This window comes from Vipera berus, assembly GCF_964194415.1.
Source record: "Vipera berus genome assembly, chromosome: 1".
Classification (NCBI taxonomy): Eukaryota; Metazoa; Chordata; class Lepidosauria; order Squamata; family Viperidae; genus Vipera; species Vipera berus.
Genome location: NC_138202.1, coordinates 316,589,854 through 316,602,537, shown reverse-complemented (window position 1 = coordinate 316,602,537; position 12,684 = coordinate 316,589,854). Strand labels below are relative to the sequence as shown.

Below are 12,684 nucleotides of genomic sequence, written 5' to 3'. Positions count from 1 at the left end.
GCTTCGGATGGCCCAAAATCTCCAATCCTTTCACCGCGGCCTCAAAACACTCCTTTTCCACCAGGCTGACCTGGACTGACAGGCATTTTAATTAATTATATTTAGAATTTTTAATTTATTTTTAGTTTTTAATTTTAATATATTGCACAGATGATTTTAATTTTATTTTTATCTTAATTTCTGTACTTATTATATGTTTGGTTGTTAGCCACCCTGAGTCCTTCGGGAGATAGGGCGGGATATAAATCCCATCAATAAATAAATAAAATAAATAAAAATATCCAGGATAGTTTTGCAACAGGTTGTCCCCTGATTAGTGCTTTACCCAACTGACTTTACTTGTTGCTTATGCTGTTCTTGGTTTCTGTACTTTTTTTCGGCTCTGACTTTCATTTCATAGTCTCAGTGCCAACTATTCATGCTTATTTCTTTGAAATTTGGCACACTTCATCTTTCAGTAATAATCCAGCTTCCCTCTAAATTTTATCCAGTTCAGTGAGAAAGTGGGCAACCCCCTCCCCCCAAATAAAGTTATGGATACTTTAAAAAAGAAACCCAAACAAATTTTAAATGTGTGTAGTAAGAAGAGCCCACATTCAGGTTTTTTTTTTTTTTTTTGTGTGTGTGTGTCATTTAACTCTTGGGAAAAGTTAAAGCTGCTTTAGGTAGTTGCGTATGGACTCTGTGTTCACAACCTTGTATGCCTGGAATCACATTTTGGGAAATGAATTCAAAAGATTGCACAGCCCGACATCCTATATCTTCCTCTGCCTGACATTAAAAGCAACTATTATTGTAAGCTGCTCAGAGTCACTGTATCAGTGAAATGGGTGGCATAACAAACACAATTGAAATTAGTACTTGATTGTGTCTAAAACAATTTCTAGTAAGGTGCAAATTTGTCTCTAGGTGTACAGGACCTGTTCATATGGTTATGGTAAGTTCTTCTCTTAGGGGAAAGTCAAAATACATGCATGGAAAAAGAAGCTGTCTGCCTTCTTGGCCTGGTTATTTGTAGTCCTAGAAGGAAAAGAGTTTATAATTAATAAACTTAGTAAATTGAGGTTGGGAATAGAACTGAATGAGAAAGAAGTGCCATGGGGAAAAAAGGAAAAATATTCAGGCAGTGCCATATATTGTTTAATTTGATATTTGTGAGAGGCATTTTATAACATGGAATGTTTTATATAGCTCTGAGTTTGCAATATTAAGTACTTAATTTGAAATTATTTTAGTTTTGCCTTAATGCATTATACTGTTATATTCACACCTGCATTTAATTTGCCATTATGTAATAAATAATTTTAGATTTCTAAATGCTTATGCTTCTGTTTAAAAACATCTTTAATAAAACACACTAAATCAAGTTACTTGACGTGTGGTGAGTATTTGATTATGTTAGTGAAATGAGACCAATGCAATTAAATACAGTGGAATGTAGCTCTAGAGTGGTTATGAAAAAAAGCTCTCTGAATCATGCTTTTGGAAAGTACCTTTTGACAAAATATCTGGCAGTCACAAACATTGGCACTGTTCCCATTTTCCATTCTTTCTCCTGAACTGAAGCCAGATTCCTTTGGGAAATCATCATTTGTAAATGATTGTGAAGAGAAAAAATGGCATTCTTGAGTGTATAGTTACTGCTAATTAGAAACTAAACATTAGCAATCATGTCAGAGTTAATTGTATTTGAAAAGAAACATTTACAAGTACCTGTTAAATATGAATAGAGATAATATAGCTTAAATATGGAAGCATTTTAAGATAAATTATATTGCACTTTTGTGGTAAAATGCTATTTATTTTAATTAATCCTTTTGCTAAGCTTCTCATTTTCTTTCCACGTGGTATGTACTTCTGCAAATAAGCTAATAAATGAATTGGAAGAATGCCTACATTAAGGCAAGTGCAACACTGTGTTAACATTGTAACATGTACCTTATATTTTAGTCACTATTTTCTGATGTCTTTGTGTTGTAAGCCGATTTTTTTTCTGCCGAAATCAATAGCATGTATCTCATACCAGTAAGGACCACATTTTCAGAAGTTGTGTAGTACTGAACTTATAAATCTGCTGATTTGAAAATATGCCCAAAATAATGAGGTCTTCTAAATGAAGTATGGTCCAACAATTAAAATGAAGATTGCCCATACAGGTAGTCCTCAACTTATGACCACAATTGAGCTCAAAATTTATGTTGCTAAGTGAGAAATCTGTTGAATTTTGCCCCATTTTATGACCTTTCTTACCAGGTTTGTTAAATGAATCGCTTCAGTTGTTAATAACACATTTGTTAAGTGAATTTGGCTTCCCCATTGAATTTGCTTGTCAGAAGGTCATAAAAGGTGATCACATGACCCCAGGACACGGTAGTTGTGGTAAGTATGAACCAGTTAACAAGCATCCAAATGTAAATCACGTGACCATGGGGATGCTGTAACAGTAATAATTATGAAAGGGTCACAAGTCACTTTTTTCAGTGCCATTGTAACTTCAAATGGCTACTAAACAAACTTTTGTAAGTCGAGGTCTATCTGTATTATTATATAAATAAATTATTATATGGCAGAAAATAGGCTTTATGTAGAATGATAATAGCAGAGTTATTTTTTGTTCTATGCAGCCTGACACAGGGATTTGGCAGCAGCTCAACAGCGGGTATTGGTACTGGGATTCTTGTTCTGTACCCATTTCACAGAAAACAAAATTCTTTTGGCTGTAAGGAAATCCTTTAAAATATCACTTAAAAGGGAGTTGTGTCTTTCCCTACCTCTAATTGGTGTCATCCGCCTAGCTGAACTTAGGTCAGCTGCCATGCCTTTTTAGAACTTGTCTTTATCATGGTGTCTTATATTTATTGCTAGGTAGGGTTTGTGATATAAACATTTTTCATAAGTTGACACCTTGAATGGGATTTGTTCTGTATTAGTCAACAGTATATCTGTGGTGAAAAGCATAGGTTTCAGGTGAGTATAATTCACATAAGTAAAATACACAATTAAAATACAATTCAAATAGTGCCACCTTGTGGCGTGCTAAAAGTATGCAAACAAATCAACAAAAAGCTCCAGTCTGTTCGAAATAAAGCTATTGTTATGATCCCCATGGTTTATTAAAAATGGTAAGTGCTATGTGTATAAACCATTTATGCATTTCACAAATCATTTTTGGATGGAATATATACATTTATGAGGATTGCATAAATATTTTCTTGAGTATTTCATTATAAATACTGTTCTTGAGATTCCTTGCATATGTATGAATCTGAAAAATTCTGCCTTTCTGTCTCCTGACTTCTAGATGTGGTAACTCTCCTGTGTACCGTTCACGTGAACTGGCTGGAAGAGCCCTTGTTCCCTTTGTTATGCTAAATTTGGTGCCACAGACAGTATCTTCTTTGTTAGCCGGACTTCCAGATAGCACTGTTCCTTATATACGGCAGAATGCAGTTCATGGAACGCTATTACAAGTGAGTTTTGCCTTTTTGCATAATGTAGCATCAGTGAAGTAAACACTTATTCACAAAAGAGTAATATCCAAATTGATAAAAACCTGTAATGGAGTTATGATTAACTTTTAAAAATCAGGATGATTCCCATAATCAAGATATTTAAAATGGGATACAGACTTTATTTCAATACCTTGCAAAAAGTCCCGAAGATAATTTATGATCATTCTCAAATAAAACAGGGAAGCACTTGATCATGAAGGTGGCTATTGGACTAACTAGCTAACTCCATCTCCCCCCTGCACATCCTGCTCCCCCCTCCGCTCATCTTTTTAATTTCATATTGTTGTACTTCTACTTTTAATTTTCATTGTTTTACTCCTTTACTATTGTTATTTTTACATTTTTATCAAAAAAATTAATAAACAAATATGAACTGTAACTTAATAAATGAATCTTCAGTTTTAAATGCAGGTATTTTGTATCATGAAGGGACGCGGTGGCTCAGTGGGTTAGGACACTGAGCTTGTCGATCAGAAGGTCGGCAGTTTGGTGGGTCGAATCCCGAGTGCCGCGTAACAGAGTGAGCGCCTGTTACTCGTCCCAGCTTCTGCCAACCTAGCAGTTCGAAAGCACGTAAAAATGCAAGTAGAAAAATAGGGACCACTCCGGTGGGAAGGTAACAGCGTTCCGTGCGCCTTTGGCGTCTAGTCATGCTGGCCACATGACCACGGAGACGTCCTCGGACACTAAGTTGATGCTGAATTTAATTACAGCAGCAAGACTTTTAATAGGTCAATATTGGAAGAAGGAGGAATTGCCGACTATAGAAGAATGGACTTTAAAGGTTTCTGACCTGGCAGAAATGGCAAAGATCTCGGCTTATCTGAAAGATCACTCGCAAGAACGTTATATTATGGAGTGGAAAAAATGGATTGAATATATCCAGAACAAATATGGGACTAAAAAGTTTCATTTAGCATTTGAATAAGTCTTCCTTTCTATTTTCTTTTTTTCCCTATATGAAATATTAGTATTGCTTGTAGTTATCTTATATGAGCTAGAGAGTGATAGATTTAAGAATTTATTGTTGGTAGCATATGGATGCTTATGATTGTTCTTTGTTTTTATACCCTGTACTTAGCTCTGGGAAGTCGGGGGGGAGGGGGGAAAGGGGGGGAGGGGTAGGGAGGGATAGGTAGGGGAGGGGGAGGGGGAGGGGGATTGTTAAAGGTAAAATGTATTTTAAAACTTTTCAATTAAAAAAAAAACAAAAAACAGAGTGAGCGCCTGTTACTCGTCCCAGCTTCTGCCAACCTAGCAGTTCGAAAGCACGTAAAAATGCAAGTAGAAAAATAGGGACCACTCCGGTGGGAAGGTAACAGCATTCCGTGCACCTTTGGCGTCTAGTCATGCTGGCCACATGACCACGGAGACGTCCTCGGACAAGCGCTGGCTCTTCGGCTTTGAAACAGAGAGGAGCACCGGCCCCTAGAGTCGGAAACGACTAGCATGCATGTGCAGGGGGACCTTTACCTTTACCTTTTTATTTTGTATCAAAGTGACAATATAAGTGTAAGCTTACTTATAAGAAAAATAACTACAGCATACATGAAATATTTATGAGTCATTTCAGTTTGTATTTTTTCTAAGTCAAGGTTGAGGGAAATCTCAGCTTTCATTTTTACTGAAGAAGTAATTCCTAGTACTCCAAACCAGCATGGCCAATTGTGTGGGATATTGGGATCTGTAGTTCAGCAACCTTTGGAAGGCCATTGCTAAGTGATTATTGCAGGCTAACTCTGCCCACATCCTGGAGTTCGATCCTGACCAGCTAAAGGTTGACTCAGCCTACCATCCTTCCAAGGTTGGTAAAATGAGGACCCAGATTGTTGGGGCAATATGTTGATTCTGTAAACCACTGAGAAAGGACTGTAAAGCACTATGAAGCATTATGAAGTCTTAAGTGCTATTTCTATTTATCATGACATGACCCTGGACACTTTATATTACCTTTTTTTGAATTTCCTGAAGGTGTATATTCCAAATCCTTTCAGATATTCTGAAAATATTACTTTGCTCTAAATTGTAGAGTTGCATGAAATATGATTGCAAAGTATATTATATAATTTGTAGATAGGATGGAATGCATATTAATGGTAGGATTCTTACTTGGAATTGGAATTGAGTTAAGCCTAGATTTTATTTGTATTATATGATTATTTAAATTCCTTCTTGGCTACATATGCTTATGCTCTCATTCTCCTGTCTTTTGAAATTTTGCTTTTTATTTTTTGGCAGTAGCTTAGGAAAGCAGCCGCATTTTATGGTGTGTCTCTCTTCATATGGATTATTTTTCCCACGATAGTAAGGAATGGTTCTCATAAGAAACTTAATGTGTGAGGGCATGGAATAAAATAGAGGGGTTCAACTTTAATGTGTAAAGTTACTATTAAAGCTTAGTTTGGAGTTTGCAGTATGGGGGACCAAGAGCTACACTTGGACATTGAAGGGGCAAAGTCTAAAAAATGGGTCAGAACCAGGATCATAACTGCTTTTGAAAAAATAACCAACTAAAATTATGGAAAAATCAAATCATAATGATTAATTTCCTTCTCTGTCCTGTTGGTAGGAAATTGTCTTACAGGCAAAACAGTTTTTAAAAATGACATGCAAAAATAGCCAATCATATATGAAGATTGCTCGGTGTATTAGGGTATCTGGCTGCATCCTCTGTGGACATTCCCCCCCATAATAATATGGATTTCGAGTAATAAGTTGTGCAGTAGAATTTTCAGTTAACTCCCTTGGCCTTTTGAAATAAGAATATTGCTAATCATGTATTTTTGTTATTTGACTTGGCAAACATATTTGACTTATAGTTTTTATAATTGATTTATAAAGGCTGTTATTATGAATGAATGTTATAATATCTAGAGATCAAAGCAGAAAAACTACTATTAAATATTTTTCATTGCCCCTTCCTTGCAGTTGCTCTTATTTATAATTCAGTTTTATTGACCAAGATAAGCTTTCCTTTGAAGCTGAGGGGAAAAAAAGTTCTAATGTCAAGTGGAGAGGAAAACATAAAAATTATGTCTCTGTACCTTTTTATTGTCTTTGTTGTTAGATTTTTACATGGAGTCTTGTATCAACAGGTAGGTAAACTTTATATGTTGTCAGTATTCTAAGTCTTTAATATTTAAACAGGTACTGCACAAAAAGTATCATGAATCATCCATTTTATCAATAAATCAAACTGGAATATGCATGTATTGAGGACAGTTTATAAATAATGTCGTGATTATGTCCTAGGATGTTTGCCACCCCATGTGTCTCTGCTGTTTGTTTTGTAGGTGTGCTATTATAAAGCTAGGGAATTGATATTTTGTGCATTTTATAAAGATGGCCAGGTGTTGTGTATAACACAGAGGGCTGCTATTAGCAACCAAACATGTGGTGCTTTGCACAGTGGCAGAATATCACTATCAGCAGAGCAGCAAGGATGGTATCCCACATAGACTTGTGCACATGGGAAGGTAGTAAGTGCTACTGTGCAGCTAAATTACTTTTCTTTCCCAGATGGAAATGCTCAGTGTTCAGCCTGGTTTTAGAAAATGATGAAGAACAAGAGACATTCAATAATAACATTTTTAAAAGAATCTTGGCTTTAGTCTTTTTTCAAGTTTGAAAGCCTTGGAAGCTTCCACTCCACCCCTCCTTTCTGCTTTGCATTAGATGCGTGCCACTTACCAAATGGGAAATGAGGTCACCTGCGATGAGATTACTTGATTTTCATGTAGTTCTGGAAATGTAATAAAAATGCTGTGGAAATTTTAAAACAAAAACTCTTTTAAATACTGTTATGTACTACAGTTAGCCTTAATATTTATTTCACTGTGTTAGCACAATACTCATTAAGGCTGGTTTTGATTATGTAGTTAGCGTTCAGTTTGCCCTTAGATTTACCTTGGCTTAAGCGTTTGCAGTTTAAATGCCACCGTGAAAATGACTGGAAAACATTAACATTAATATGTTATTACAAGCTGACATGCGTAGCCTGATGGGAAATAAAATTTATAAATAGACTTGTTCATATCCATATGGTAAAAATCTGGTGAGTTATAGTAAATGTTATTATGCGGCTCATTTGTTTCCCAGAGTTTGAGTTTCATTAGAGGCTTTCTTTCTAGTTAGTTTATAATTTGAAAAGAAATGCATTAATAAATAACAGCAGAACTTGGATTAACTAATTATTTGTTCAGACTGTAAACTTTGGTACAAGGATTATTCCCAGATGGACCATCAATAAAAATCTGATAAGATTGTTCATGCTGTTCCTACAAGTGAGAAACAAGAGAATTATCAATTTAGTAAGCATCAGATATAACAGTGCTTACAAACAAAAGTCTGCCAAATTAGACAAATATGTTGAAACTCATCACTCTCCTTTAGCCAGTTCAGGGAGGTATTCCATTTATTTATATAAATTATTCTTGTTTTCATCAAATGCTACATTTGATCAGATCCTGAGCATAAGCCAAATGCAACTATTGGGATTTCTTTAGAAAAATATCATATTGTGTGGTACTATCAGCCTGCCTGAATTCAGGATAAAACAAAGTTTTGTTGTTTTTGTTTCACTTTTACTAGTGCTGAATTTTTGTTTTGCAACGTACTCTGTATGTAGCATTCATTTCAGTTGCTGAAGCATGTGGAATCCTTCAGGGTGTCAAATTTTCTGTCGAAAATGTGTAATAGAGTGATCTTGGTTCATTCACATAATTTTTTTCAACAATCACTGAGCTGAACAGAATTCTTTCAGTCTTGAAGTTAGAAATGTGAATATGTTTGACTGTAGTATACAAGCTAATGATATGCAAGCAGAGATTTTTAGCGGAACAGTATGTAATTTTTGTCTAATTTATAGAAAGTCACTTTTTATATGTCATAAATTTCATCTGAAGTGTTAGTTGCTGCTTGGAATAGGAGGGCAGACAAAGCTTTGGATCAGATTTTTGCCATTCAACTTCTCCCATCTGATGGAACCCATCATTCCCTCTGGTTCATAGAGGAGCTGAGGGAGATGAAAAGAGAGAAAAGACACCTAGACCAGTGATTCTCAACCTTTTCTTTACCACAGACCTCCTTTAACTACCTTTTATGGCCATGGATCACAGACCCCCAAGACTTAACTCAAGATTTAAATCATGTTTCTTCAAGCCTTCACAGATCACCTGTGACAATATCATGGCCCCCCTCCAGGGGTCCGTGGACCACAGGTTGAGAATCACTGATCTAGGCCATCGCTGGCACTCAACAGAGGGTGAGAATGAAGCATAGTAGCTCAATTCAACATGGGTTAGACCCACTACAGGTAGTCCTTGACTTATGACCACAATTGTGCCACATCGTTGCTAAATGAGACAGTTGTTAAGTGAATTTTGCTCCATTTTACGACCTCTCTTACCACATTTAATCAGAATAGAGCTGGAAAGGACCTTGGAGGTCTTCTAGTCCAGCTCCCTGCTCAAGCAGGAGAACCTATATCATTTCAGACAAGTGACTGTCCAGTCTCTTCTTAAAAACCTCTAATGATGAAGCACCCACAATGTCTGAAGGCAAGCTGTTCCACTGGTAAATTGTCCTCACTGCTAGGAAGTTTCTCCTTAATTCCAGGTTTGCTTCTCTCCTTGATTGGTTTCCATCCATTGTTTATTGTCTTGCCTTCTGGTGCTTTGGAAAATAAATTGACCCCTTCCTCCTTGTGGTAGCCTCTCAAATACTGGAATATTGCTATGATGTCCCTCCCCTCAGTCCTTCTTTTCTCTAGACTAGCCATTCCCAAATCCTGCAACTGTTCTTCATATATTTTAGTCTCCAGGCCTTTACAAAATCTTTTTTGTAATATGGTGACCAAAACTGGATGCAGTAGTCCAGATGTGACCTTGTTGTTGTTAGCTGCAAAGCCGTGTCTGACCCATCGCGACCCTATGGACAACGTTCCTCCAGGCCTTCCTGTCCTCTACCATCTTCTGGAGTCCATTTAAGCTCACGCCTACTGCTTCAGTGACTCCATCCAGCCACCCCATTCTCTGTCGACCCTTTCTTCTATTGCCCTCAATCTTTCCCAGCATTAGGCTCTTCTCCAGTGAGTCCTTCCTTCTCATTAGGTGGCCAAAGTATTTGAGTTTTAGCTTCAGGATCTGGCCTTCTAAAGAGCAGTCAGGGTTGATCTCCTCTAGGACTGACCGGTTTGATCGCCTTGCAGTCCAAGGGACTCGCAGGAGTCTTCTCCAACACCATAGTTCAAAGGCCTCAATTCTTTGGTGCTCAGCTTTTTTTATGGTCCAGCTTTCACTGCCATACATTGCAACTGGGAAGACCATAGCCTTGACTATACGCACTTTTGTTGACAGGGTGATATCTCTGCTTTTTAGTGTGCTGTCTAGATTTGCCATTGCTTTCCTCCCCAGGAGCAAGCGTCTTTTAATTTCTTGGCTACAGTCTCCATCTGCAATGATCTTGGATCCCAGGAAAATAAAATCTGTCACTACCTCCATTTCTTCCCCATCTATTTGCCAGGAATTGAGAGGGCCGGATGCCATGATCTTGGTTTTCTTAATGTGACCTTACTAAGGCTTTATAAAGCAGTACTAATACTTCATGGGATTTTGATTTTGTGCCTCTGTTTATACAACCAAGGGTTGTATTAACTTTTTTGGCGGCTGCTGCACATTGCTGACTCATGTTTAAGTGATCGTCCACTAGTACTCCAAGGTCGCTCTTACAGTTACTTTTGTTAAGTGAATTACTGTACTTGTTAGTAACCTAGTTGTTAAATGAATCTGGCTTCTCCATTGATTTTGCTTGTCAGAAGGTCACAAAATGTGATCACGTGACCCTAGGACATTGCAGCCATCATAAATCTGAGTTATTTACCAAATGTCTGATCAAAATAAGAATTTTGATCATGTGACCATGGGAATGCTGCAGCAGTCATAAGCGTGAAAAATAATCATAAATCACTTTTCTCATTGGTGGTGTAACTTTGAATAGACACTAAATGAACTGTTGTAAGTGGAGGATTATTGTATTAAGTCCTTCCTTAGGATGATAAGGGCAGTAAAGCATCAATAGTTTAAAAAAGTACAAATTTTATTTCATTCACTTCTTAGACTTGGCTTTGTGCTTATATTCCAATACATTTTTGTTAGTTATTTCTCATGTGTGTTTTGAAATAATTTGTTATGGATTTTAAGAACGCAAATAGATACTTCTTCTACATGTACATATAAAAAAATCTTACTTAGTAAATGTAAAATCAGTGTAGCTCTTTTTGGATTTAAATGTCTGTATGCATTTATTTATTTTATAAATGTTATATGGCCACCCAACTCTACAATAACGCTAGGCACATGCAATAAAAAGAATTATACAATTAAACTAAAGCAAAAAAAACAAACCCCAAATCCTCTAAGAAAAACAACCATTAAGATAGTCACACATGTCCAGCCACCCACTTGAACCCAAGAGCATAGTTTTCAGAGCTCTTTTGAACACAGCCAAGGTGGGGGCCAGTTGCACCTGGAGTCCAGTAAGTTTCAGAGGGGAGGTACTTAAAACTTAAAACTTAAACCTTAAAACTTGGTTGTTTGATCTTGCTGGCCTGGACTGAGGGGTTTTTAATTTAATTTTAATTTAATTTTAATTTTAATTTAATTTTAATTTAATTTTAATTTAATTTTAATTTAATTTTAATTTAATTTTAATTTAATTTTAATTTAATTTTAATTTAATTTTAATTTTAATTTAATTTTAATTTAATTTTAATTTTAATTTGTTTAATTGTGGGCTAGTCTTATTTAATTCTATTTTAAAGTGTACTTATTTGTATTGTTTTAACTCGCCCTGTAAACCGCCCTGAGTCCTTCGGGAATAGGGCGGTATATAAAACCAATTAAATAAATAAATAAATAAATACTGCTACAGAAAAGGTTCACTTTCTGGGTTTCCTCAGATGTTACTGCTTAAAGGGTAAGAAGTCAGCTTTTAGCAGAACAATCTTCCGTTCGCCATTTCTTCCCTGGAAGTCCCAGAAAAGATGATGTTGTTATTGAAAACTCCATTTGTGGTAATGTTTCTTTGTATTTAGCCATTTGCATTTTTCAACCTTTCATGAGAAACTACAAATCCAAGTTTTAAAGTGGCTTTTTCTGTTTTTTTTTCCAGAAGATGATGCCATCTAGATAGTGTATCAATAAGACAACACTGTTGTTTTAAAAATCAAATCATAGTTTACTATAATTCAGAAAAATGTATTTGCTCTTTTTCCAAGTATACCGAGCAAACCTGAATCTTATTTACATGTCCAATAAGTTGGTATTTCATCTAAGCAATTTTTAAAATTGCTCTTGAAAACAGTTGCATTATAAAGAAAGTTTATGAGGTTTTTAATGTTGTGTGAACTCTTATGTTTCATAACTTTGAAATGAACTTTGAATCTTGCAAAATCACATACTTGTGATGGGTAGCCATATACTGTAAACTAAATAAATAAAAAATAAAGGTAAATAAATAAGTTTGAAACAGTGCGGCCATGGAGAAGTCAGAAGTTTAACAATAAAAACTATATTTTTAAGCCCTTGGATGTTATATCTGGAATTCTCTCTCTAACCAGTGTATGGTATTATAAATCAAATTACCAAAATCAAATATATGCTTATGCTTTCTTCAAAAATCTGCAGATGGGACTAGATAACTTCCATTCTTACCCTGTGCTCACGTTCTTTGAAAATTATTAACATTGCTGATATAGAAAGGACAACTAATTTGTTCTTTCTTTTTTCTTTTGTACTGAGATGTTATATTCCTTTAAGCACATTTTCAGATTTACCATATACTACATATAGAGAGGGTGGTCAAAAAAAAAAGGATGTCCCAAATGCTTAATGCCCGTGGAGCTTAGGACTGCCCCCGACCTCCGCACATTTCGCCGGGACCTGAAAACCTGGCTCTTTGAGCTCTCCGGCCCAGGCTGAGAATTTTTAACTGGGGTTTTTAATTCTAGGGATGATTTAATCTTTTTTAATTTTGTTTTTAACTTTTATATTGGTTTTAAATGCCCTGTAAACCGCCCTGAGTCCTTCGGGAAAGGGCGGTATATAAATTTAATAAAATAATAAAATAAATAAATTGAATGCATCTGTATTTTTTATTTAGTTATACACATTCC

The 12,684-nt window shown here is 35.8% G+C and overlaps 1 protein-coding gene across 1 annotated transcript in view; it reads left to right on the top strand.

Moving 5' to 3' along the window:
* THADA (THADA armadillo repeat containing) overlaps positions 1 to 12,684 on the top strand; it is a 152,029-nt gene that overhangs the window by 90,550 nt on the left and 48,795 nt on the right. The window contains exon 30 of the mRNA XM_081313022.1: positions 3,302 to 3,470. Within this exon, the coding sequence (XP_081169148.1) occupies positions 3,302 to 3,470 (169 nt within the window). The remainder of the gene's footprint in view (positions 1 to 3,301; positions 3,471 to 12,684) is intronic.